The following is a 27,020-nucleotide window of genomic DNA, read 5'->3' as shown; positions in this document are numbered from 1 at the left end:
ACCTGCTGTGGGTCAATGTACACATGATAAACAACATTTGGGATTGTTTTTTTTGTTTTTTTTTGGAATTGTGATTTAAAAACAAACAAACAGAAATACAGCACCGTGATTGGTTTAAAGTCTCAGTGCATTACATCTCTGCTACCATTTATTCAACACACACCAGACTATATAGAACAGGGGTGACCAAACTATTAATCCTTCCATTTTTGATTGTTAAAAAATCAATTGGGATGTATTTTTGAAATATTGACTTTTTGGCTGCTGTCTATGGCGATAGATGTTCGATCTATTTTATTCTATTGGCGTTAATGGGAGTGAAATATGATCAAGAAATATTAGGCTTTCCAGTGGAAATGGTTTTGAGTGAGTAAACTGTGTAAAAATACCAAATATATCTTGGTATGAAACATGTTTTTAAAACAAAAAATGTCCAGCAACAGCCAAAAAAGTCATGAAAATTACCAATAATATAGCTCCATTTATCACATTGAATTGTTATTATTATTATGATTATTCATTTTTTTCATTAATTCCATTTAGAGTGATCAATCAGCCTACCATGCAGGAAATTGTGAGGCGGACGTGCTATCCACTTGGACACCGTGCCGCCTGAATGTTATTATATATAAATGTACTAATGTATAAGAAAAATAATGACATTTTTTACATTGATTTTAACATGTTGCAGGTTTCCCTGAGCTAATGGTGAGGCACTGTTAAAATTACAACAACAAAAAATGAGTGTAGGCTGAATTGGAGCCTCTTGTGCAGGCCATTTCGAATGAGATTTTTCCAAGTGGGCAGCGGGCCATAGTTTGGACACCCCTGATATAGAGGCACTTTTAATAAAGGCGGAGATGAAGACAAGCTTTGGTTGAAAAGGTACCAAATGAGCCGAGAAAAGACGCGGCAATGAGAACAAGATGAGAGTATTTTTCAAGCTGCTCGTGTTTGTGTCAGCATGGCTAAAAGACAAAATGAATAATTGATCAGCTAATTGCTGCTCTTTAGCAACATCCCACTAGCTGAAATATATATATATATAAAAAAAACAAAAATAAATCCTTCCATTTATCCCCTTTCCTCGCACGCATTGATCGCCTGACAATGTCGTTTTTATTATTATTATTATTTTTTTGGCTCACTCCTTTTTTCTATGTTACCGATTCATAGTGCAAACCGAAAGATTTGGTTAAAACAACAAGGGAACAAAAAAGGCGATCTGGATATTCTGGTTTTAGGAAGTCATGAAATACATTTTTTTGCCCGGCTGGTTTGGCATATTCATCCGTTAATAATTGTTACAGTTGAGCTGCAGTCAATGCTGACTGACTGTCTCAGAGAAGCGGGGCCAATTTATTATACATACGCTACGAGACGATAGTGCATTTGAGAAGCGTTTCCGCGGCAACGAGAACGGGGGTGAAAATGCCATGTTTCCAGAGAGCCTGAGCGTTTTTTGGGGGGTGTAATAATGTAAAAAGTCCTTCCAGAAAAGGCAATTTGGAAAATGTTCCACCCCGCCGTCGCCATCTTAACAGCGAAAGCCAGTTTTGGTTGACGTCTGACGTCCGCACTCCGGAACAGTAGGTGGCGATGATGCTACAGTATACATTTGCCGCCGAAGGTCAGTGTTCTTGAAGAACGATTTCATGTAGAAAGGTCAAAATGGCCTAACTAAGGTCAACGCTACACGAGTCGAGTCGATTATTGAGAGAAAGTTAAAGTGAAGAAAAAAAATTGGCGTATCCGTGAAAATTTTAGTGCGTCAAAGACGCAGCTGGGAGAAAGACAAGTGTGGACAAGACTTGGGAGAACCAATGATGGTTTTGCTTTTTGGCCTAAGGTGGTTGTCGTGTAAACGTGGCCTGAAATTTCACCCAATGTGAGTAGTGAAAGAAAAAAAAACAGCCGTTCTATTATATAGTATTGTGCTGCATTCAGACCGACTGTTTTTTGGGTTTCTTTTTTTGGGGGTGCCAGATTAATCAATGGTGTGCATTGCATTTTGGGGTCACGGACTTGAGTTGACTTCCATTGCCATCCCTTGTGTTTCTACGATAGATAAGTCGCATCGTTATGATATTCAAGTTGTAATAATATAAAAAAGGACTTCAACTTTTTGGCTATATGAAGGTCGATCTGAACGCAAGCACATTTGGCTACAAAAATGCGGGTAATTTAGTCTTCGATGTACATAATGTGCATGTTTTTGGAATGTGGGACGAATCCAGAGGGGAGAAAAAACAAACGGCATGGAGAGAACACAAAGATTCGCAGGCCGTCCATCGGAAACGTGCCAACTAACTCCACGCACCGAATTAAGTGCTATCGTTCCAGTCTTAAAAGAACTGCAAACCTTATTCCCAGTCTGTATTGAGTCCAGTTGTTGTTGCTCCGTCAGTAACAGAAGCAATACTTCTCTCCCTGGGTATTTTTTTTTCTTTTTTTTTTGTTTTAAAACGAACAAACCGTAGTGTGCGTTACGCATGGTGAAGTTCTGGTCGTTAGTTCTGGTGCCTCTTCATGTGCAGGGCCAGGTGGTCCGAGCGGGAGAAGGAACGCGAACACACGGCGCACTGGAAGGGTTTGGCGCCCGTGTGTTTGCGGTAATGGCGGGTCAGCTCATCGGAGCGGGCAAAACGCCAATCGCAGCTGTCCCATGTGCACCTGTAAGGCTTCTCACCTGTAGGGGCGACAAGGAGAATCAGCGTTAACTAAAATCGGATATATTTCAGATGGCGTGCAATATAAAAACAGACTTTTTCATCAAATGCCAATCAGTGTCACTTTTGGAAAAATTCAAAGTATATCGTGTATTCAAAATGTGTTTTTTTAAATATTGGATTTTTGTAACATGAATATTTTGTACGTAGTAGAAGCATTTGTAAGTAGAGGTAATGCCATATACATATAATTATACTTTTGTGCAGGTCATTTTGAAAAAAAATGTTCTTAATTCGTTGCTGGCCGATAAATATCAAGTAGCGGACCACATTTGGCCCACGGGTAGTTGTTTGAACCCCCCTGAGGTATTTTTTTTTAAAGATGAATTACAAAGATCAACTAAAATAAGTCAACAAAGGAGATTAAGCTGATGAAATGATACCTGATACTCGATTAAAGGGCATATATTTAAAAAATAATAATAATAAAGTAACAAATCCCTTGTAGTTTTCGAATAACAAAGGGATGACTAACTAACGTCGAGTGGTAGTGATTCATGCCGTCGGATTAGAGGAACCGGAAAAACAGGTCGGTCACCGTGCGCCTTTACCCCCGTGGGCAAGACGGCCTGCGGCGTCCGGCGTCCATCTTCTTGCGTAACCACCTTTGTGACACTCTGTCAACCTCAATAATAGCTCATATGCCGACTCTCAAGGCAAACGCTAAAGAATTTCATTTTCTTTTGCCTCTGGCGTCCTCCTTACAGTTCTACCATTACCATCTCAGAAGGTGAATTACATTGATTAGACTTGACTGAGCCCAAAAAACAAGTCAATTTCTTTATAAAATGCATCAAAAAAGGGTGAAACCGAGTTTTATTTCCATTGAAGGGAAGCCACTCACTTACTGAAAGTAATGCAGGTCAATCAACGAAAGCCAACGAGCTAAGCAAATTAAATTGTGCTGATTTTTTGATAGTTTCCTAATTATTCTGACCTTTTTTTTTTTATTAATTATCTGTGAGAAATCTCACGTTCCAGCTGCCTCACCATGACTCATCCATTTCCACTTCAGTTCACGTACCCAATAGATTTCCTTAACCAGGAAAGGGTACACAATTTAACCCCCCCATTCTCCATCCTTATCTCCATCCCGATAAAAATGCGCTCCGTATTTCTACTTTCCAAAATGTAGAGGAAAGAAGCGAAGCCAGCGGGGAGTTCATATCTCGCAACAACACTCTCAAAAACACACACACCCACACAACACACACACACAACACACACAACACACGCACAGACAAACAATCAGGATAATGGATGTTGATGGAGATTAGAGGAGGAACTCCCGTGGGGACCCAAACGCATTAGGAATCATCTCATACAGATTAGTGACAGGTGTATGTATGTGCCTGCGTGTTGGTGTGCAGTCGAGCGTCTGAATAAGAGCCGTGCGCCGCGTAACAAAAGGAAAGGCGTCCAGGGAGGAGGGGGGAGGGTTGGCCGCGGGGGTCCTGGGGGGGTTTGAAGGTAGAAGAAGAAAAAAACAGGGAGAGATGGAGAGCTACAACGGACCAGACAATAAGGAAATGACTTGTGTGTGTGTGTGTGTGTGTTGGTGTGTCTTTGTGTGGGTCCAAGTCATGTTTAATTGTGGTATTGGAGAAGCCCCTTCCCATAAGAAAGACCCCCGACTCACTCAAGGTGTGCGTTGTTGCCCAGCGAGAGCGTGTGTGCGTAAGATGTGGAATGTGTAGATATCAACAGAAGCTTTGTTTAGTTAGCTGCACTGAGGTGGGGCTCAAGAAACAACCTCCCGGGCCTTGTTTGTTGCTTCTGCTCGTCCAAACTAACATCTCGGAGCAGAAAGGAGCCGGGAGAGCGCTACGATGAGAGAAAGACCGCTGCTGGGGCCAAGTCAATCTCAATTGGGATCAGTAGAACATCCCGTTTGGACGTTTTATGCCTCATTTGGTCATTCAGATGCTCGAATGTAATGTTGTGAGTTTTATGCCAAGGTTGGGAGGGAAAAAAACATTGATTTGGACTTGAAAGCTGGCCATAGCATTGTGTAACATATCTTGATCTGGAATGATTAATAGATTGGTGAAGTGACGACCTAAACAAATAGATGGAAACTGGGATCTTGTGGAATTCTCAACCTTGCCGTATTTTTATTCTGATCTGTTTAAAATGTGAAAAAAAGTTATTGAATGGGTAGCTTCTACCATAAGGGAACAATAATGCAAGTTTGATTGGGAGAAAAGGAAAATATTTGCATAATACTGCAATAAAAGTATCCGAATGAGTGCTTAGTGAGCAAATATATTTGAGTTTGTATCGCGGTATGTGATCTGAGAATTTGTACTCCGTCACATGCTAAAAGTGTGTCGCTTCCACCTGTTTTGATGGAATCGTATATTGGGCAGACGTTGCGGAATGGTGCGCCGGGCTACATTTACACATACACAAACGCATGCCAGGAAGGCAAAACCCTGCCTGGCAACTCAGGACTGGGCCCGTTTTCTCATTGCCGGAAAAGAAGAATCTTTTCTTACCCGTGTGGGTCCTGAGGTGGGCTTTCAGATGGGATGATTTGGTGTAGACCTTCTTGCAGCCTGTTGGGACACAAAGCAAAGTGGTTTAATGGGACATGTCGCTGGAAAAAACTGCAATGTGAGCCAATAATTGAGCCAGATCAGAAAGTATTCACTCTTCTGAAAGTTATTGGGTTGTTGTATGTATTTATGGTGATGTTGAAAGCGACCAATGAGCAAACTTTACAGGATTTGACCTGGAAGAACTTTAAAATAACACGAAAAATGTCTCAAAATGAACTCATTGACGACTATAGACGCCCAATTAACTCATTCCGTGCCATTAAAAGCTATGCCAAACGTCCCGGGGCACACTTGACAATCTCTCACGGTAGATGAACATCCTGAAAGTAATTAAAATGTCTAAAAAAGGAGATGCAAAAAAAGTGAACACGCCACATTTTCAAAACGGCAGATGAACAGGTTAAACTCCACTTGCTAGTATACGCCGTCTAAACGCAGACAATTAACATTCACGTCCACATTCCTAATGAGGTCTCACAGCGAGTCGGGTCACTTTGAAACGTGTCTCTCCGCCTCAGTCTCGTTGGCTCGGAAGAGAATCTCTCCTTGACGCGTCATTTGAATTTTGAAGTCCTCGCCGGGACGTGCGTGAACACGCCGAAGGGAAAGCTCCGCTTTCAAGCCTCCCTTTTGACGCACCGCTCAACCCGTCAGTCGCTACGAGGAGTTCCCGTGAGAGAGAGAGAGCGCCACGTTTCGGACGGAATCAAAAAGATCCCGGCGAATAAAAGGCGGCGGCCACTTATCCCACGCAGGCCTTTTTCGCGTTGACACAACAGGCCTGCTTAATTAACGCAAATACGCCCACAGGTTCATTCCATCGTCATACCAGCCATGTCTTTAAAGCTACCGCAAGCATGTGTGAGAACTCACTGGGCATAAATCGTGCGACGGAATACAATGAGAAGAAAGTCGGGTTTTCAAAAAATAAACAATAGAAAGCGTCGAGACTGGTCGTAAAAGCTCAACGGCCCGAAAGTTGACGACAAAGTGACGGCGACGGCGGCGAGCAGCCAAATGGCACACCTCCGCCCTGCTGATTATTACCTAAGGAATTGCTGGAATACAGCACAACTTTACCATTGCTGTTTTTTGATAGAATGGCTCATATTTTTTCACATTCTGTCTTTATAAATTTTGCATTTGTGATTTTAATGCTAAATTCAGTTATCCCACTCACACTCCACACTAAAGATAATTTTTTTTGTTAATTTGCCTCAATTAAAAACAAGTACACTTTAACAGAGTACATAGATATTCCTGCATATTGAGTTTTGGCACTAAGGATTATCTTTTTACAATCTCCCAAAAAAACATTTTAGTGTTTGTGCATTCATCTGGGAACACAAAATTGAATTATTAATGGAATGACCATTAGTATTTTTTTCCCTAAAAAATAAAAAAACTGATGAATTGTCAGTAAAAGAACAGTAATGTCAAAGTGTAATAGGGCTATGCCACACCCCTTAAAAAGTGGTTTGGTAGTGGAAGAAAACTTGTATAGTGAGGTAAAATCACGCTCTCGTTGACATCTGTTCTAACTAGTGGAAATTTCCAATCTAGATACTAATAGTAGGATACACAACCAGTACCTAATATGGACAAACTAATAACATGTAACTGTCCTAAGAGTGATGACAGCCAATATATTGGTACATACTTGGCTTTTTCATGACCTTTGATGGCGAAAGACATTTCTGTTGCTATTGGTGGTTATTTAGTGTTAGCCAACCCTCCCAGATAAAACAGATTGGACATCTATCACCATCAAAACGAGAAAAAAAATGAAAAAAGTGTGTAAATTTGTTCCAACCTGGATAATCACAGTGGTGGATCCGTCGCTTCTCCAAGTCAGGGTTGTTCCTGCGGTTGTAGCGGGCGGAGGTCAAAGCCTGGGTGGCCGCGGGCGGGTGGGGCGGTGGCGCCGCTTGACCCGGGATTGCGACGCCCGACGCCAGCGGCATCGGCTCGGGCCTCAACCCGGATGGGCCGCCAGCCAGCTTGGAGGCGATGGTGGCGGCGTACGAGGGCGGCGGCGACATGGTGTGGAGGAGCTCTTTCTGCCGGTCGGGGCTGCCCGGTTCGGAGTTGGGCGGCGAGGGCGGCAGGTAGGGCGCCTGCTGCTGCTGCTGCGGGAAGAAGTGGGCGTGCGGGTAAGCGGCCCTGCTGCAGAAGGAAGACTTATCAGTCTGATCTTGTTGGGGGCCGCGGAAGGGTGCCGGGACGCCGACGTTCTGCTGCTGAGCAGCCACGGCGTCGCCGTGGTGATGCTCTAAGCCGGAGATCAAGAGCTGGAAGAGCGAGGCGCCGCCGCCACCGTCGTGCGGATGGAGTTGCTCCTCGTAAGGCGAGGCCATCTCTTGTTTGATGAACACCTCCGGCAAGGCCTGGCCGCCGGCTTGGTTAAAGGCGCTGGTGAAGTCGGGTAACCCCGCCATGTTGACGGCCGAGGTTTCCATGGCGCCGCAGCCTCCCGCCGCCACGTGGGGGTTCTGCGAGAAGCACGGAGCCGCCGATTCCGTCTTGACCTGGACCAGGTCCCCGTTGACCCGTTGCGGATGGGCCAAACCGGACCGGGCGTAGGCTACGTCGGGGAGGAAGACATTCATGTTGAGGGTGTACGGCGCCCCGCCGTGTTCCTCCTCGAAGAAGGGATCTATCCCCACGGCGCCGTCTCTTTGGGACTTGTGCGCGCCTTGAATCGGCTGCGGGGAGAGGTAGCGGTCCATCTCGCACTTGGCCTGCCGAGAGGAAGGCGGAAAGCAAATAAATCAATAAACAAACATAAGCATTTGACTGCACTCCTGACAAGGTGCGACCCCATTTGATTGGCGAGTCAGCGCTCAGACATTTATCAAGTGGGCATCAATAGGCGCCTGCTACATTCCCACTGCGCCTGCAAAACTGAACTCGGAAACCTACGCTCTTCAATCCTATGACTTTGCACATTTGCTGTCTAAATTGCAGAAGGCTTCATTTTTGCATGATGGGGATAAGCAAGGGGGGAGGAGGGGTGTATTGCCTCCTTCCATACGGTGATGGGCCGGGTGGTCTACGGTCCCCTCTTGCGGGGGGAGAGTTGGCTAGACCTTTCGGAGTGGGGTCAGTTGTTGCCAACCGACAACTGTTCGCCAACTGGCGGCTCGCGCAACACGGTAAAAAAAAAACAGGCAATGTTGCTGGAGGTATTTTTCAAAAACAACAACAAAGAGGAGCGCATGCGGTGCGCCGGCCCGGTTAAGGGAAAAACAGCCGCCACGCCCATTGAATCCCGAACACAATCGATCACGATCCGAGCTTTTTAGTAAGGGAGTAAGGGGTTGCTTTTCTTTCTTTTTTGTACCTGCGAGAAGACGCCGTGTCCGCTTCGGTCCGCGTCGCTCATCTTACACTCCAAGCCGAAGTCTTCCAAGTGGAATCCGACGGACAAGGACGCCTTATGCAGCGGGTAGAAGGGCTCCTCGTGCCCGCCGCCACCGCCTCCGCTCATCGCCAGTGTCGCAGCCATGGAGCACCCAAAAAGGAGGGGGACGGGGCAAGAGAGAAAGAGAGAGACTTTCACCGAGCCCCGTTTTTTTTTAAGTCACGCCGAAATGAGGAGGAAAAGCGCCGAGGATGCTACAGTCGAGCCGGGGGAGGACGATCTTGCTTACATCTCCGTTTGCACTTGTCTCGCCTCCTCCGGCGGCCCACCATCAGTTTTCTATGTTGAGCGTGTAGGGCGGAGCGGGCGGCCTGGGGGTGTAAAAAAAAAGAGCACACACACATACACAATGACACGCACAGATCGACACACACGCGCATACACACGTACCGCCCACTAAAGCTTTAAAAGGCTCCCCATCATTCATTCAAGCGCGGCCACCGCCCTGAACTCTCTCCATCGAAATATACATGAGAGACTTCCACAAGGGTAAGTCAAGGTTGAATGAATCTTGATGGGTCATTTGAAGTGAAACCATTGGGATAAAAAGCAGAAATGATGTGTCTCAAAAAGAATTGAAGGCATAAGAATGGAAAGAAGAGAGAGTGAGGATGGTGTAGTATTGGATTTGGCCACCAGATTGGATAGTTTTCAGCACCATCTCGATTTTTTTGGTGGATTTCTATTGAACTACTTGTCCTGATTCTATCATGGATCAAACTTTTTGTCTTTAGAATTGGAGGAAATTCAAGAAAAGGGACGCACAACACTTGTAAATGTGCTTGGCAATCATTTTTTAGTCAAATACATGGGCATTTGACTCTGATTTGAATAAGATATGAACATTTTGCATGCATGTGGCAAAAGCTTGTCAAAAAAGAGCAACTTTGGCTACATTTCTCTACTTTAGAAAACCATGCAAAATCTGTGAATAAAACATTATCTCAAAATGTAAAAAATATGGTACACAATGGCAAAGCACTAATCTAAAGATGCAATTCCTATGTGCTGTGTACAATGTAATTAATACTCACACAATTTAGTATAATTACTATAGTGGATTTCATTTGTACATTGTAATATCATATAAAATATGTCTCCAATTCAAGAGTAGAGCACCATGGCACAATGATATGATAGATGGGCACAATACCACCCACACGTGCCAGAAAAGAGGAATACACGGGAACTTTTGTGAGGCATGTGTTGTTACCTGAGTAATCCAATGAGTCACTTCTACTTCAATTGCGATGAGAAGCTTTAAAAAAATCAGGTACAACCTTTATACAGTCTTTTCAAACAATGAGAAACATAAGGGCACCAGTCATTTGGGCTTCTGTTTAAGTCGTTGGTACCAATCAGGAGCTTCTTTTTTGGTCTGTAAAAAAACAAAGGGAATATTTTATTAATAATGTGATGACATATATATGATGAAGTAGTTTTCTTTATTAAGGGAGAGGAATTGAAGTATTACCGGGTTGAAATATTTAAAAAATATATCATTTAAATTAGAATAGACCTTCATCTGGCCTTAGCTGTATTTGTCATACTTTATGCACATTTTCTTTCATTGGATTTGATAGAAAACCTTTCTTAATATTCTCTATTATGACCTGACAGGGACTGAAAAGGCTACAAGAGTGAATGTTAAAATTTTGTAATTACTTCCTTCATTTGAGAGTCATAGACAGGTTTAAAGAGTAGTGCATGACATTTAATTTATTTCAGTCTGCTAAAAGAAAAGTAAAACTAAAAAATATATAATCCAACATAATATATATGAATTTATCCATATACCAATTTATTGAGTGTCTTACACATCACAAAAACTGTAGGATTTTATTTATTTTACTGCTAGATGACGTAATGTGAGGAATACTTTTTTTTCCCATTGTTACTCAAATGAAACTCAACTGACAAAAAACGTTTTTTTCCCTGCCAACTTTGCTTTTTCTTCTTTCTGTTAAAAGGGGTGTGTTTCAAGTAATGGGCGTTGGCCCAATCTGACACTTACGAAGACGGTGGGTTTGGGTTTGCTGGGCAACTCGTCCCCGGCGGGGGCGCTGTCCCATTTGGAGGTCGTCTTTGTGTCGTCTTTTTTAACGTCTATGGGATTCAAAACGTTTTCTTGTTGGGATCGCATGCTGATCAAGATCTGCTTCATCATTGCTAGTTCCTGTTGGATCACATGGGGGAGGAGTTAGGCTTCATGACTTGATTTTTTTTTTCCGAAACATAATGTGTTGATAAAACCAAACTGGAAAGACTAAAAAAGGTGTCAAATTTAGTCCGGTTTAGTTTGAAAACAAAGCTATTTTCCGGTTGTGGTATTGCTAACAGGTGGACACGCCCATTAATTGCACCTTTTGCAAAATCAAGTCATTGATTTGTGTGTCACTACACTGTTTTGACACACAGTAGGCGGTTTAACAGGCTGATTGAATGTTAGATTTGTGCCAAGACGTATTAAGAAGAAAAATATCCAAAATATCTCGCACAGATCCAAAAACTACAAAAATCTCGCAATAAAATAACTTTTTAACTGACTTTTTATTGGTCAGAAGTAATTTGTCACTGCTTTTCCATGATCTAAACAACAGAAAAATTAACTTCGTTCTTTGTAGTCAATCCACTCAACTCATTGCTTGGTCGGAGTGGAGAAAAAATAATTTGAGTGTTTATGTTGGACCAATATAAGTATTTTTTTTACAATTGGAGTAAATGTTCTATTAAAAAAACATTTAAAAAAACACCAGATGAAAAATACTGCCTACTCCTACTTCACTTCAAGCAAATGACCGCAAAATAAGATTACAACTGTCTTTAAATCCTTTTTTTGAGGAATTTGGTTGGTTTTTCAATGAAAAGTGAAATCCAATTCATGAAATTCACTAAAGCACCTCCTGACATGAGAGTGGGACTTTCACGGCGACCCCAAGGCTCAATCAACCTCAAGGATTTTGCGGGGTAGGGGGTTTCAGTCAGAGGGTCAATGCGGCGGAGGACTCTGAGCCATTTCGCTGTTCTATTTATCACCCTTGAGGACATGAGCCCTGGCATGTCATACACACGCAATGGCGCGTGCACACGTACACACACACACACTAGTGCGACGGTGGCATCCCAAACAGGCGGGCGAAGCAACAGCTGTCTGTGACAGGGCACATACTTCATACAGCAAACGGCAAGAAATGACGGGTGGCGGGGGGGACTTGTTTTCACGTGCGCGAGCACATAATCTTAAAGGGTTTGTAATAACACAGTGAGAAAAGTCGTGCGGTGTGAAAAGCGTGAGCCTTTGTTTTAAAAGCGACTCCTGCAGATTGAATAGAAGCAAACAGGCACGACTGGATTAATCAGTACTGTGTTGGTTTTGGGGTTGGGGGGTTGTAAAAGATTTTTGGCTGCGTGAGACGTCTCGCAGATAAATGTATTGAGGGATGAAATGTTGCATTATGTAACAAATCTTGTTTTTTTTTTCTTCCGTGGGAATAAAACGGGTAATTTGTGATAACCTAAGCAATATTTTTTTTTCTAAATTTCAGCTATGCTGTCAAGGGGAATTAATTAAATAGGATAAATAATAATAATTTATAATAATGATCATTTTCAAGATGTTGATTGATTTTAGGGGTTTTCTGTTTTTTATGTTATTATACTTTTGCCTCATATGAAGTGAATTTGGGAATTTCTAATGGATAACATGAGAAATAGTACTAATTTAATAAGGTTGTACTGTATTTGGGTTGTAAATATTAATATAAATTGGATATTTTTTTAATATTTTTGTAATATTGTATATTTTTCCACTCAGAACATTTACAGAATGCTGTTATGTATAGTATTATACTATAATTGACATCTCTTGTACCTCACGATGGCTTAAGAGGCGCTCTAGATCGGCCGCCATGTTGTTCTTGACTTGCTGCAAAGCTGTCCGTTCTTTCCTCAAAGAACTGCAGAAAGAAAGTTTAAGAAAAGAAAAAAGATTACAATATCTCAAGTCAGGAAACGGGTTGGACGGATGACTAAGAAGCGATGACTCAACGCAAACTACTACATTGGCGCGACACTGATTTGATCGGATTGCGTTTCTTTTATGCCAGGGTGGAGACCCATCATGATAAGTGTGGAAATGAATGGACTTAGCAAGATGCGTCACCCTCATAATCCAACATGGGTAAGCTACGATTGAAGAAAGGCAAAACCTAGATGGACTATAACCCGTCATAAATATCAAAGATGACAATCGTCGCTGGCGGGCCTGACCGGACAACTGTTGAGCATGTGTGTTAATCTCAGGATGAAACAGAGTAACTGAGAGTTGGTCCGAGCGGCCAAAAGCCCAGGCTAAATAAAAGTAGAGCATTAAAAAAACAAATGATGTCGAGGTAACACAACTACGTGACATTCCACGGCGTCCAATGAATAGCCTCTCCGTGTAGTGACTTTCTACTGGCCTCATCTCATGACTTGTAAGCCATTGGCTACTTCATACTTTCTCACTTAGTGTGTTAAAACTGGTAATAGCGCAACATGTTAACAACCTGGTTGTGTTTGATTAGTCAAGAAATGAGCTTGAATTGGTTGCCGGGCAATTGCACAGGACACAAACAACAATTAAAACTTCTATTGACACATAAGGGCAATTTAGAGTTCATGTTTTTTAGAACGACAGAGAAAAACATGGCAACCGCAAAGCTATTGTTCGGCCCTACGTAAGACCCATTGATGATATGAAAATTATCCGAGTATGTACAAACTTTTATTTTTTAAAACGTCATAATTATATTTTGTTCCAATTCTCACCGTTTTAACCACCCACGTAAAAATACCGAATGCCAAACAAAAGCCACATCAAAATAATCGAAAGATGGATGACTGCCAATCAGAGTCCTTTTCATTAAAAACTAATTCAATTAAGTTAATGGCCTGAAATGAAAGGTGTTGTCACGATATTAGTCGAAGGGAGTGCCGGTTTGTGAGTGTCGGCGTTCGATACGGCGTGCATACGTGACATCGTCCTCCAGTGATGCGACGCGCTGTTTCAGGCCGCTGATTTGTCCGTCTTTATGTTTCACCGTCTCTACCAGGTAACGGTAGGGTTGCTGAGTCTGTTCCAGCAAGTGGTTGGCAGCTGATAACTGTAAAGTGTACAGAAATATAGTATGAACAATCAAAAATGGGGGTGAACTCGCTAGATGTGGAATAAAAGCCGTTCTGATTCAAGAGCTCTCAATATTACACGAGGCTCTTTAAAGTGATTGATAAGGTGAAGATTTTGGCGTGGATGTCCGTCTTTTGCTTCACCGTCTGCCAAATTGTGTATAATTTTAGGTTACGGCCTAGTGGTTGGGAATCCCCCTTCACTACCTAAATTGCCCGTGGGACAGATTATTTTAAGGGGAATTAACTGAATGGAGCCGGTGAGTAAAAAGCTCCAGGCTGATTTACTCTGTAATGTGTTATTTCGGGAAAATTACATTTAGGCCACTCTTAAATATAGTACCATAGTACTTTTACCTTTATCGTGTGTATTTTTCTGTTCTTTTTTTCTGTTTTTCCTCCATTTCAATATCTGACATCTGCCAAATGTTGATATCGGATTTGTAACAATTAGTCAAAGTGGATCAATATATTGATTTTTTTGTCAAAACCGATCAAAATGCCAATTAATCAAAATTTTGATATGCTTTTTTGCGTTAAACTTGATGTTACGGGACCAAAACTGTCAAAAATATCCAAATTAATCCATATTTATTTAATCGCTTTAGCATAAAATGAGCTGATTGCCTTCAAAATTTTGCATTAAATCAATAAATGGCACTTGAATCATCTATTGTTACAAAGATTCAATAATGTACTATAGCCTACCATTTCATCAACTATTTGCCATCCCTTAAAAACGTCCTGCCCCAATATCACCACCCCATAAATATATTTTCTAAACCCACCCCTGTGAACCACCACAAACACGATCAAACTCCCATGTGGCACATTAAAAATGTTCAGTTTACAAGGACACTCAGATCCCCATTCTTTGTGTTCAAGCAACTAAACAGCAACTATTTCTTTGGAAAAAAAAGGGGATTTGATCAATCTTTATCCATAAATATATTTTAGTGAAGGTAAAATGTCAAGGTTCTGGATAAAGTAGTGTTACAGGGCTCTTTGCTTATGTTTAGTTGCTATCTGGTGTAAAAATCTGAGGTGGAAACCGATATATTGTTACACATTAAACCACTTTTACAGCCCACGAGAGGGCAAGCTAAAGCGGGTAAGAAGGCAAGTTGAAGTGGGTGGGAGTTTGAGGACAATAGTCAAGTCAGTCAAGGCGTCTACGTGGGTGGTGAAGTGTTTAACACCCTCGGCTTTTCTGCGAAAAAAGAAACTAATTTTTCACTCCTTTCATACTCAGTGAATCATAAGGTATTTCTGATGAATGCCAGTCAGTCTTTACTGACAGGTGAATGGCTGGTTTATTTAGACTCAAGTGGGGCACCGCCTCTCCACTCTGACCATAACTCTCGTGCGACTTGAGAAGCTTTCAAGAAAATAAAAAGGCGGATAAAAAAAAAAAAAGAATAAGCGAAGCCAATCGAACACCTGCGCTGTCCAATCGGACATTTTTTCAGCCTTACGATGACTTTGAAATTGGCGCACGGGAGGTAAACGTGTGATCTTTCGCACACACACACCCCGAATTGAACTCTACGTTTTTACACACAAGACGACATAAGCCTCTGTGATTGGTGCGTCGAGGTGCTGAGAGAGGATAAGACCACGGCCGTCACGGTGTGTGACACTGTTTTCCCACTGAGTCAACAAGTGTCACAGACAACAGGCACCATGACTTGGCCTTCTCACACTTTGTCGCCTGAGCTGCTGTTTTCCCCAATGAGAATTTGGCATTTTTGCCACGGCTCATCGAGAAAAGCAATGAGGGATAACTGTAATGGCAGAGGTGTCAAAGTGGCGACCCAGGGGCCAAATCTGGCCCCCCAGATCATTATTATGTGTGGCCAGAGAAAGTAAATCAAGAGTACCGACTTTCTGTTTTAGGATCAAATTAAAATGAAGATTATAGATGTATATTATATTTCCTGATTTTGCCCTTTTTAAATCAATAATTTTTAAATCATTTTTTCTGTTTTTAGTTCAAAAATAATTTTGTAAAATCTAAAAATATATAAAAATATTTTCTGTTTTCCACTTTAATATGCAACAATAATTAAAAGAGAAAATAGCTCAAATAAACATTGTTTTAGATCTATAAAAAGGGAATAATTATCATGGCTTTTGATCCAGTTCTTTTAATCCATTTATAAAAGAAAAAATCTAAATATTATATCTACAATGGTCCGGCCCAAATCAAATCGAGTCGACGTTAATGCATCCCGCCAACCAACCCGAGTCTGCCACCCTTGTGTTATGCCATCAAAACAATCGCAACAATTGTAAAAAATAATATTGCGTCTGGCAGGTGCGGGCACGAAGGCCCAAAAGTTGCAAACGCGCATCCCACAAAAGTGAACACAACCACCCCCACCCCCCTCTCCCAGCCTCATGTTTACCTCCTCGGATATCTGGCCCGTTTGTGACTGGTGCTTCTCCAAGTCTCTCCTCACTGATGTGTTCTCCCTCTCCAGCTGCAGCACCCTCCGGGCCAGGTGAACACTGCACACACACACACACACAGACATTAGCACAAAAGAGTGAGGAAAAAATTCCAAAACACGGCAAGTTACCACTAGTGCTACTTCAATATTTCCCTCACGGGTTACGCAACCGTGACAGATGAGATCAATATGAGCTTTTTAGCCGCTTATGTTGACGATCAAAAAAAGTGAACGGGGACTATGAAAATACATATAGAGTACACACACACATGTAGTACAATTCACAACACAGCGAGTTGTAGTTGACTGGTGGGAGGCGTGCAAATGATGGCAGTATATCATGAGGGAAATGTCGACATTTGGCAATGAGAAGCTAAAAAAGCAGGAGGAATTTGTGCTGGTATGAAGGCTGTCATCCACTCGGGCAGGTTTAATGCCACTGTAAACACGGGTCGTGGAGGAAGCACTTTGTCACCTTGCACACAAAGAAGCAACTCATTCGCTTTATTAAAAGTGAGCTAGTCAGTGAGAAATGACGGTCAAATAATACACACGTGGATACAGTATGTGTGTGTAGCCGTTTTGCAGGGTGACGCAAGCTGGCACGGCTTGTTTGGATGACACAAGGCAGCAGATTTGATTTAAACTGACTGCAATGTTATGGAGTTTTGCATAACAAAAGGGAAAGCCTTTGCAACTCGAGGGATTTTGAATAATTTTTTTGCTTGACTTAGATTTCCATGTTTTATGGATGAACTTGTGCTGCTTTTAAGCTATCTGCATTACCTCAAGTAGTATCTTAAATCATCTTTCCCTAAAATGAATTGAAATGTTGCAACCTTGCCCCCAGAACAAAAAAAGAATGGAACATCTTTTTTCATGAGGATAATAAAGAGGGTGCTTTGAGATCTAAACTGTGGAATTATAAATAATAAATCCGCAGTGAATTGCCTATCCTAATTTATAGGCCCAATAATATCTTATTTCACCTTATTTAACCTACCACAAATGTATGGAACTGTCAATGAAGGGGAAGCCTTTAGAAGCCACACCCCCCCCCCCCCCAAAAAAAAATAGTCGAATTATTTTGTAGTTGGTAGCGCGGTGGACGAGCGGATTACACGCTGGCCTCACAGCTCTGAGGACCTGGGTTCAAATCCAGATCGGTCCACCTGTGTGGCATTTGCATGTTCTCTGTGTGGATTTTCTCCGGGTACTCCAGTGTCCTCCCACATTCCAAAAAAAACATGCTTATTGGACACTCTTTCCTTACACGAAAACAGTGTCAAACATTGGAAAATGACTTTAAAATGTATAAACTCATGCAAAAACCTCACTTAGCAAGTCCCATCAGACTGAAAATACATGCTCATTTTATCCCTCAGTAAAAAAAAACAAGTCTCAACAAGAAGGAGGAGAAGTTTGACTGAAATAACAATGCACAATGTGTTAGTGTGTGCATTAACGTTTTCTTTGTGCAGAAATTCCCAGCAGTGTGTGGCGGGCCTCAGGGTCACTACCTCTGCTGAAGTCTCCTCCGAGCCGTGGTGGGAACGTTGGCTCCGTAACCGTACGAGAAGAGGACCCTCTCTGCTTCCTCCTCATTCTCGACTGGACAGACACCAAAGCAAATATGAGCGAGTTAGTGAGGTTTCTTTAAAAAAATGTCGACATAACTCCAGTGTCAAGTTCTTGGGATACAAATAATACAAACATTCATTTGCCTATGCCAGCCTCTTAAAATGTGCCAATCCTCTCTATATAAATGTCATTTGTAATCATAAGGGGCCTCACTTTCAGCAGCCTGCATGGTGACCTCGTCCAGCTCCTTCTCCAGTTTTTCATAAGTCTCCAGTCGGGCCGCCTGCTCGGCATTTTGAGCGTGAAGCTCTGCGGTTCGTTTCTCCGAGGACGTCTGTAGCCTGTAAAACTCTTGTGTGAGGACCTATTACAGAAGTAAAAGAAAGGGGGGAAAGTCTAAATAACTCCATTATATATTTTAGTTGAGGTTTTACCAATATGGATGTAAGTTGTAGTAGAAAAAAACCCTGACAAATTGGGAAGTTACATTAATGCTTAACACAAATTGTTATTGTTGATTTGTTCTATGTAGAAACTTTTAATTTACTAAAGTCTTATTTTAGAAATAATGAAATCCACTATTGCAAAAAAAGCGGTAGCGTATTTTCCGGACTATAAATTGCAGTGAAAGGGAAAAATAAATATAGAAATCAGCTCTGAAGAATACAAAAGAACAAACATTATATGTTAAAATAATGTTTAAAAAATGAGAGATCAGAAAATAGGTTGCCTGCTGGTAATGTAACGTATTGACAGTTGAAAATTTTGACACAATGCAACAAACTATTGTGGTCAGAGAGATAAAAAAGGTCCCACGTCGAGCCACACTACGAAAAAGGAGCGACTTACAGTCCAGCAAATACAGCAATTGAATATAAAACGTGAACCTTGGATTTCATTTTCAGATTTTTTCTTTTCTTTCCTCTCAATTAGTATTTTGTGCTAACTCCTGTGAGGCACCTGCTTGAGGCAACAGAACAAATGAGTTTATCGGGAGAGCCGTCTGCTGACTACAGGCAAAATTGTTTTGGTGTTGAAAGAATTTTGCCTGATGACGAAGAACTGCTGACAGGTTGGCAGAAAAACACAGCAAACGTGTATGAGGAAGAATCCATTTCAGAACAAAATATGAAGCTTGCTCATCTGTGTAATGTTAAACGATGGCCACCACGTACTGCATTTCTGAATTGGAGCAAATGATTGTGAGCCCTGGGGGTACATTTCAACTTTTATCGGCGTACCTCCAGTTTCTTGCGCTGTTTCTCACACTCCACCTGGCACTGAGCCAAAGCCTTGTCCGTCTCCTCCTTCATCATCTGAGCGCGCTCGGCTTCGAAGGAGTGCAGTTTGGCCTGGTTGGACAATTCCGCCACCCGGCTGTCGGTGCCGAGCTGCAGCTGGCGAAACCTGCCGAGTGGAAGGAGACGATGATGGAACTGGAATGGCTTTTGGCCATCCGCTTTCAAGCACGGCTGTGCTTTAATGTACGCTTTGCAGATGTTCCAGATTAACCCATCACGACATTTTCACAGAAATACAAATCGTTTAACTCACTCTCTGCCATTGGAGGCATATGCCAACCCTCCCAGTCAAACTGGATTGGAGGTATAGTGCCATCTATGGCTGTGAAACATGATAACTCCATGCCAGCCTTTACAAATTAAATAGATTTGAAGACTGTCAACAGCAGTGAAAGAGTTAAAGGCTATGAAAAAGAATAATCATGGTGTATATTGCAAAAAAATACATGCTCTATTATACTTTTAAATTCACACTAGTGAAACAAACTTTGCAGAACAAAGAGAAAATACTCAGTGCCAATATATATATATATATATATATATATATATATATATATATATATAAATCAAAAGTACTCCATTTAATACATTGCTTTATTTCTTCTATATTGGATATTATGCAAAAATTACAGTAAGTTTTATACTAGTGTCTGAAAGAGTCCCACACTTTAGTGATCTCACAGACAGTGATTCACTAGATCATAGTTTTATCATGAAAAACTGTCTGGGATGCTTTTTCTAAACTCAAGACTTGGCAAGTATAGTGTTGCCCAACAGGACAGCCGAGTCTTAAAATGTCAAAATGAAGAGAAGCGCCTGCGGCCAAGCTAGGTGCCGTTTGAAGTTCTGTGATTGGCTTTGGCAGTAGGCACCAGAAACTTAATGAGAAAAAAACATACAATTCAGTGTCGCGCATTTTATAGCCGGTGAACTTGTAAGTTTGCACGCAAAAACCTGAAAATTGTGCGCTGGCTTGAGAATATTAAAATGCTTGACAGCTTCAGCTTAATAAATATGTCAAATGTTATTTTTCTAACCCATTGTAAGACTCAACTTTGAGGAAAATGATGAAAATACAGTTCAAGTCATGTCATGTTGTGAGCAATAAAACGGCATATACTTTTCTAGGACATAAAAATCCTACAGTCACATCCTGGAAGATTTTGTAATAGTGGAAATTAACACATTATTATCCCCCAAAAAATCAATACGGTAACTATTCCTTGTGAAATTGTCGATTCCCACGCTTAGTACAATCTGTCTTAAATACCAATTTTAATTGAACCGAACCAGAAAATGTCAAGCCAATGCTCAAATAGCATTAGGCAATTAATTTTCCCATTTAGGTTCAATGAACAGCAACCAAAGTTACAAATAATGTTCTACTTCTTACAGCCCCTCTATTTTTTTTTAATTACATTTTAATATTTCTTAATACATTCCGTTATACTTCACTTTGTACTTTATACTTTTTAATTTAATGATGAGTATGTTTATACTTTAGTCCCTTTTTTCAGTTTGTTTCATATGTACTGTTAACGGATGCACTTTTTTATATGTATCATATCTCGGCCCATCTGTCAAATTTTTAAAGTCAATGTGGCCCCCCCGGGCCCAAAACTTTGCCCATTCCTGGTCTATAGTCATGGATGGCGATATCCAACAGAAACAAAGTCGTTTTTAGCGTGGAAGGCAGACTGGAGATATGTATTGGCTTCCTGGGGCCACAGAGGTTGCTTTGGACAATATTAATAACTCTCGATTACAGCTGGCCTGATAGGATTTCATCATCCATGCACGCCGTGACGGACAAGTGCACATGGTGGACGTTTTATGTCCTCCTTTATTGATGGCGGCCTGCACTCGAGATGCGAGGAATGACTTCATGTCAACCATCTTGCCTGTGTCAGGTTATTCCTTCATCCCTTTGAATAGGATTTTTGGCAGCCCGGCTGGGATTTTTCCGTCGGCATGCCCGCTTCAAAACGGCATTTTTGAATCCCAACCAGCCGGAGACTGTAACTGGCTCGAGGTCCCTTCGTCTGACGCCATTTCAAGCTCGTCCGCCTCATTCTTTGCCCCAAAAATAGGGGCATGCGTGGGGTTAGGGGTTAAGGGCTTGTGGCTAGCATCTGTCGTTGCTGGCTTGCGATGCGTGGCGGGAATGTGATCGTGCCAAAGCGAGAGTGCTAGCGAGAGGGGAGTGTGTGGATGTGGATATCGCTTTTGTGTTTGTGTGTGTGTGTGTGTGTGTGTGGAAAAGTAAGACCAACAGCTGGTGCTTTGGATCTGGAGAAATGACAAGCATGCAGTAGTACCTCGGAGACGGACGGGGACACTACTGTTGCCGCTGTGTGTGTGTCATTTATAGCTTCTTTGACTACAAGTATGGAAAAAAAATTGGACATATATCAGATTTGGTTTTAAACTAAATCTGGGTCACATTTGTTTTTCTTGCAGAGTGCAGAGTACCATAGAAGCGTGAGGGAAAAACATCCTTGTTTGACAATGAAAGGACCGAAGTGGGATTCAAACCCAGAGATGTTGACTGACTGACACAATGGGGTGAAGATTGAAGGGAAGAGGATGATGAAATGTTTGAAAATTCTTAAAATATACTAAAACGTTTGGGGGTACACTACTAGGCAGATTAGTTGAGGGAATTGGGCATTTATTGACGTCAGTAGTGCGGAAACGTGACCAATCACGGCGAGTTGTTCCATGCAGTTTATTTGCATTGAGTGCATTAATTGGAGGAGGGGCTAAGTGCAACTGGCTTGCCGTCAAAAAAGACCCACGCCCCGACCAAATTGACATACATGTGTTTTCAAAACACTGAAAATCAAAGTGCCGACACCCACTAAAAAACGCTTTCTTCATCACAGGGCTTGCTGGTATGAATCATGGACTGTCATGTTAGTTGCTCCAATAGTATTTTGCATGCTCATTTGCATTTAGGTATTGAAGAATGCTGATAATTACCGAAGATAATAATCGTTCTTAAAAAGCAGTACAGATAGAGTGCAACTTGTGATAACAAAATTCCATTGGTTGGCTTTGAGTTATTTTGTTGTTGACAGTTTAAACATCCTCCTCGGGCAAATAGTCGCAAAGCTTTGTGATATTTGAGCTAAAACCTGATAGCTTCAATCTGGTATTTTAACATTGTTAGCCGTATGAAGTTTGCAGAATCCATGCATGAGTCTCATTTGGATAAATAGTCTAAATTGTCTAAATTATGTGCAGGTGTCAAACTCATAATTTTAGAGACTTGCCTGACATGATTATTGCTTATATGGCACTTATAGATTTTCATTTTCAATATCTATTTCAATTAAATAACATTACAAATTGCTCCTAATAGAGATTTTAAAGTGATTTTTGTCTATAAATCAATGAATGGGACCCTGCCATAGCTGTTAAATATTCATATATTAATACCAGCCTTCTAAATATGTAAAAAATAAGCTTAAAAATTAAAACGCAAAATATAAATGAGTTCAGCCACTATGTTGCTGTTCGGTGGAAAAAAATTGCCAATGGATCTGAGGTTGGTGGAAAATTATTAAATTTTTGAGAACTATTTTTCAGAATGGTCTATTTCTTTCATGCTTTTCATGGTATTCAATATATTTGACCTGCAGTTCATTGGTTTTAGTGTTGTTTTTCTATTTAAGTCAAAAACATTGAGTTTGAGTCTATAAAAAATGTGCAATACAAATTGAAAGTCATCCTAATACTTTTGACAGCATTCACACTGCAAGTAAATATGAAGGAACCAGTTCAATCAGCATTCACACGCAAACACCTGGTCGGGACAATTAAATATGGCACCTTAAAAATGGGGAAGGACTTTCTAATTACTTGAATACCTTCACACTTTTTTTTACTAAACAAAAATTATTGCTTCATCAATTCACGTGAAGCTGCACGGTATAAATTGGGACATGGACCTTTAGGGTATTTGAGGGAGTTAAATTTGTTTGAAACTAGCTGACCCTTGACTCCTTTATTTTTGTATCCTCGGGGTAAATGCTTTAACAAGTGATCAATTGTGGTCAGAGGGCTGATGCACAAATTAGCTGCCTCACTTCTGTCAAACTGCCCCAGTTATAATAGTAGCTTACCAACAAGTATATATTGAAAAAATAATCTAATTTACATCGGCTATGAGTGTGCTGAAAAGTGCTATTTAAAACCACTGCATTATTATTAATATTGTTATGTATGCAAGAAACTTTTTTGCAAAATTGTAAATAGAACCTATAATATTAAATCTTGACATAGAAGTGTTTACCAAAAGGTTGTGTAAAAAATAATTTAAAAAAAACTATCAAAAGAGCCATAGTTTGTGCTTCCAACTGAACCAGAATGGGCGTTTTAACCAAAGACCTTTTTTTGTGGAAACAAACAGCATCTGACCGCAATCAACTACTAATTAGACGTTTAAAAGAAACACATTGATGAAATTGTGTTCGCTTCATTAGTTGGAATGAAAACTTGCACCTACTGCGGCCAACGAGGACCGGTTTTGGCACATCTGCCTTAATGAAAACAGCGTTGAGTGAACATACCATCTTGTGTGGCATGACAAGGCTGTAAACATTCATCTAAGTAATTAGAAACCATTAGAGGATATAAGGTTGTCAAACATACTGTTCCAGAAGCTGGTCATATCGCGATTGGGAGTCCCTTTCACCCGCACAAGCTCGGTCCTTTTCCAGAACCGCGTTGTCTCTGGCCTCACGTAGATTTCTATCAGACAAAAATATAGTATGAATGATGACAATTGGACTTAATATGGCGAGAATGAGGGAAATATGTTAGTGTAAAAGCACCTGTTCTCTCTCTCATACATCTCCCTGGATGTTCTCTGCAAGGTATCGATTTCCTGACCAGTTTTCAGTCGTATGTTCTCCAGTTCATCTCTCAACTTTCTCTCATACTCGGATTTATGATGATCGCTGCAATAGAAAGTAAAATTCTGAATTTGCAAGACTTTCCTTGGTGGATTTTGACTAGAAGAAGCGAACCTTGATGCCACATATTTCTCATACACCTCCTCCCTGGCCTTTTTGGTGTCCTCGAGTTGCACCTGGAGCAGGTGTTCCAGCAGTTAGATGTGGATGTGCGAATTACGTAACATACCTACTATCGTGAGACACTGTAAAAACCTGTAAGCGCTCCAGGCGGTCTTCCTCGTGTGCACAGCGAATACTCAGCTCCATGTTCTGTCTGTGCAGGTACTCCTTATCTTTCTGTAGGAGTGTTGTTGACTGCTGCAACATCGCCATCTGTAGGGAGACAACATTACAACTTAATACAGGAGTTCTAACAGGTTTTTTGGGTCAATGAACCCCTATATTTGAGAACCGATCGATATTGTTCAGTTTATGTTAAGCACCTCTTTGCCAATCTTTTCTCGATCCCTTCCAAGAGCCTCGTGAGCCAAGGTGAGGGTGTCCAATTTTCTCTTCATCTCCTTCAAGTCGGCTTCCAAGATGTCTCGCTCCCTATTAAAGTTATTTTATTGTATGTTGACCATCCGTTTTTTACTGGTGGATAAGTGCTCCAGTAAGCAGATTGTTTGGAGTTAGTGTATATTTAAAAGCTGTCACCGTTTGATGTTGGGGTAGTTTTCCCGACGGTAGTCGCCATCTTGAATATGTTGTTTGGTGTCAGCCAACTCTATTGTCAATCTTTGGCTCCTCAACTCCATCTCGGTACGAACACGGCGTTCTTCCTCATAGCGCTACAAATAAAATGACATTGTAATTTACCAGTAGAAACAAATAAGAGGCTAATAAATAAATGGATGCTGTTTTTCTTTTAATACCGCATGCTGAAAAAAACAAGTTTTAAAGTCATATTTATACAAAATACTCAATACAAATCTAAAAAAAATGAAAATCTTCTTAAATAAGGCCAGTTTTTACTTGAGAAGTAAGGTTTCCATCTTAATTGTACTACTACCCATAGGTAAATAAAGGTTAAAAGTATTGAATCTACTGAAATACTCACTAAAAATCAATAAAACGTTCTTTTAAGTCTATACAGGGGAAAAAGGCCTGCCACTTATAACGATCCTTTAAATTTATTATTTTCAGAGCAAGTAGATCTAAGGCAAAAAGCTTCAAAATGACATGACACACAAAAATTTACATGGCTAATGAGAGGGTGTTACAGTCTCGTATCTACAGCCCTCGCGGCATGTTGCATCAGTTTCACAGTTTCTGTCAAAGTGCCAAAAAACAATTGGGTTTATGATTCTATGAATCAGGAATTTTTCTGTGAAACCACCAAGTCAGGGAAGACTCATCAGACCTAAAGCTGTCTAGAACTGAAACAGGAGGCATGTCGTTTTTCTACTTTTGACAGTCACGTTAAAAAAGCCACATATTAGGCCACATTCCTCAACAATAATGCACTATTTGCATAAAGGAGAATTTAAATACGATGTTTTTTGTGCTCCTCTATCATTAAGAAGGATATTATAGTATTTTACATGTGAATGGTATTTTGACTACAACAAATTAAATGATTATGACTAGAAATTAAATGAGTCATGGTCAATTTAGAAAAATAAACTACCGAAATAAGTTGTTTGAACCCTGACTGTTTTTTTATAACTAAATAATGTAGCTAAGTACCTCCATCAAAGTTTTCACTTGAGTCCTCTGCATCTCCATATCTTCGCTTAAAGCATCTTTCTTAACACTCATTTCGGTCACCTGAGCCCTCAATGGAGTCACAGCTTCATAAAAGCGCACCTGCAAACATGATGGAAAAGGTTCACAACTCATGTGTTAAATTTCATAAAGCCAGCAACTCACAGAAACAAATTCCTGGATGGACATGCTCTCCTCGGGAAGATCACGAAGCTCCTGGTAGCGCTCATGTGACAGGTCCAAATTCCGAAGTGAGCGCCGGAGTTCTCCGGCCTTCTCCCGCATCTGCATGTTGGTCTCCTCCAGCTGCTGTTGCCGGAGAAGGATGTTGTCCATTTCTTTCTTGCGCAGAGCCTGCTGCTTCCTAAAATAAAACGCGGGTGTAACAAAACGCATATCAGATCCTGCGTCGGTATCAGCAGATTGTCATAGTCGCTACTCATATATCACCTGTTGTCCTCCTGAGCAAGTTTTAGCTCATTATCCAACCTTAATGACAACACTTGCTTCTGATGGAGAGCATCATTCAGCCTATCTTCAAGCTCCTCCACCTAATGTACATGAATTATTAAAATGTGTACTATCATTTGGGGATCATCGTGCAGACTTTTTAGATAAACAGTGGCAGATGGAAGACCACGCCCACCTGTTTGGCTTACCTTAGACATGTTGTCGGCCTTCATGTTCTCAATGGTGAGATCCTTTTGGGAAAGTTCAATTTTCTGCATTTGGATGGTCTGCAGCAACTCTTTCCTCTCGATTAGCTGCCGCATCTCGTCTGACGAGGGAGCGGTGGTCTCCAGGCTGACATCTTCCGATTCCAAGTCCAAGGAGCTGGAGATGTTGACGGCGGCCGACTTTGGCCTCTTGGGGAGCATTGTTGTTGTTGTTCCACCCGGTTAGCCAATGCTAAATAGATCACCTTCAAGAGTTGTGCGTTATCTCACTGGCTTGAAGAATTTCGGAAGGAGGTCCATGTTAAATGGATTTACATACGTTCCGTGGATTTTGCAAGCATCAAACGAGACGACATAAAGACGGCTGTCAGAAACACACTCGGTTCTATTCAAGGGTCCCGCTTCCAAACACAACAGACATAGGCTAGTTACGTCTTGTTTGTTAATGTCAGCGCCCTCT

General features: G+C 41.3%; 2 protein-coding genes across 2 annotated transcripts; both read right to left on the bottom strand.

Moving 5' to 3' along the window:
• Positions 1 to 238: 238 nt before the first annotated feature.
• klf5a (Kruppel like factor 5a) lies at positions 239 to 9,672 on the bottom strand. The gene is made up of 4 exons (XM_077730296.1): positions 8,634 to 9,672; positions 7,104 to 8,031; positions 5,228 to 5,287; positions 239 to 2,689 (listed from the first exon to the last, which is right to left on the bottom strand). The coding sequence occupies exons 1-4, from the start codon at positions 8,796 to 8,798 to the stop codon at positions 2,511 to 2,513; spliced, it is 1,332 nt and encodes a 443-aa protein (XP_077586422.1). The 5' UTR covers positions 8,799 to 9,672; the 3' UTR covers positions 239 to 2,510.
• Positions 9,673 to 9,983: 311 nt separating this feature from the next.
• On the bottom strand, positions 9,984 to 27,013 carry pibf1 (progesterone immunomodulatory binding factor 1). The gene is made up of 18 exons (XM_077729651.1): positions 26,543 to 27,013; positions 26,334 to 26,434; positions 26,049 to 26,247; positions 25,866 to 25,985; positions 24,834 to 24,967; positions 24,620 to 24,728; positions 24,390 to 24,509; positions 24,249 to 24,310; positions 24,054 to 24,179; positions 23,872 to 23,970; positions 19,156 to 19,321; positions 18,128 to 18,278; positions 17,854 to 17,944; positions 16,289 to 16,391; positions 13,728 to 13,858; positions 12,586 to 12,670; positions 10,729 to 10,890; positions 9,984 to 10,092 (listed from the first exon to the last, which is right to left on the bottom strand). Exons 1-18 carry the CDS (start codon positions 26,759 to 26,761, stop codon positions 10,039 to 10,041), a joined length of 2,232 nt encoding a protein of 743 aa, XP_077585777.1. The 5' UTR covers positions 26,762 to 27,013; the 3' UTR covers positions 9,984 to 10,038.
• Positions 27,014 to 27,020: the final 7 nt, after the last annotated feature.

This window comes from Stigmatopora nigra, chromosome 12 (assembly GCF_051989575.1).
Source record: "Stigmatopora nigra isolate UIUO_SnigA chromosome 12, RoL_Snig_1.1, whole genome shotgun sequence".
In the NCBI taxonomy this organism is placed as follows: domain Eukaryota; kingdom Metazoa; phylum Chordata; class Actinopteri; order Syngnathiformes; family Syngnathidae; genus Stigmatopora; species Stigmatopora nigra.
This window is presented reverse-complemented; position numbering and strand designations above follow the sequence as displayed.

What these genes read in the sequence shown, in the direction of transcription:
- pibf1 (XM_077729651.1), bottom strand. Translation starts at nt 26,761, where the DNA reads ATGCTCCCCAAGAGGCCAAAGTCGGCCGCCGTCAACATCTCCAGCTCC. An exon ending in ACCGCCTGGAGCGCTTACAG is followed by an intron (nt 24,311 to 24,389) that starts GTTTTTACAGTG and finishes CACCTGCTCCAG; the next exon opens with GTGCAACTCGAGGACACCAA. An exon ending in CGGAGGAGACTTCAGCAGAG is followed by an intron (nt 16,392 to 17,853) that starts GTAGTGACCCTG and finishes GTGTGTGTGCAG; the next exon opens with TGTTCACCTGGCCCGGAGGG.
- klf5a (XM_077730296.1), bottom strand. Translation starts at nt 8,798, where the DNA reads ATGGCTGCGACACTGGCGATGAGCGGAGGCGGTGGCGGCGGGCACGAG. An exon ending in GACACGGCGTCTTCTCGCAG is followed by an intron (nt 8,032 to 8,633) that starts GTACAAAAAAGA and finishes TCCTCTCGGCAG; the next exon opens with GCCAAGTGCGAGATGGACCG. An exon ending in CCACCTCAGGACCCACACGG is followed by an intron (nt 2,690 to 5,227) that starts GTAAGAAAAGAT and finishes TCGCCCCTACAG; the next exon opens with GTGAGAAGCCTTACAGGTGC.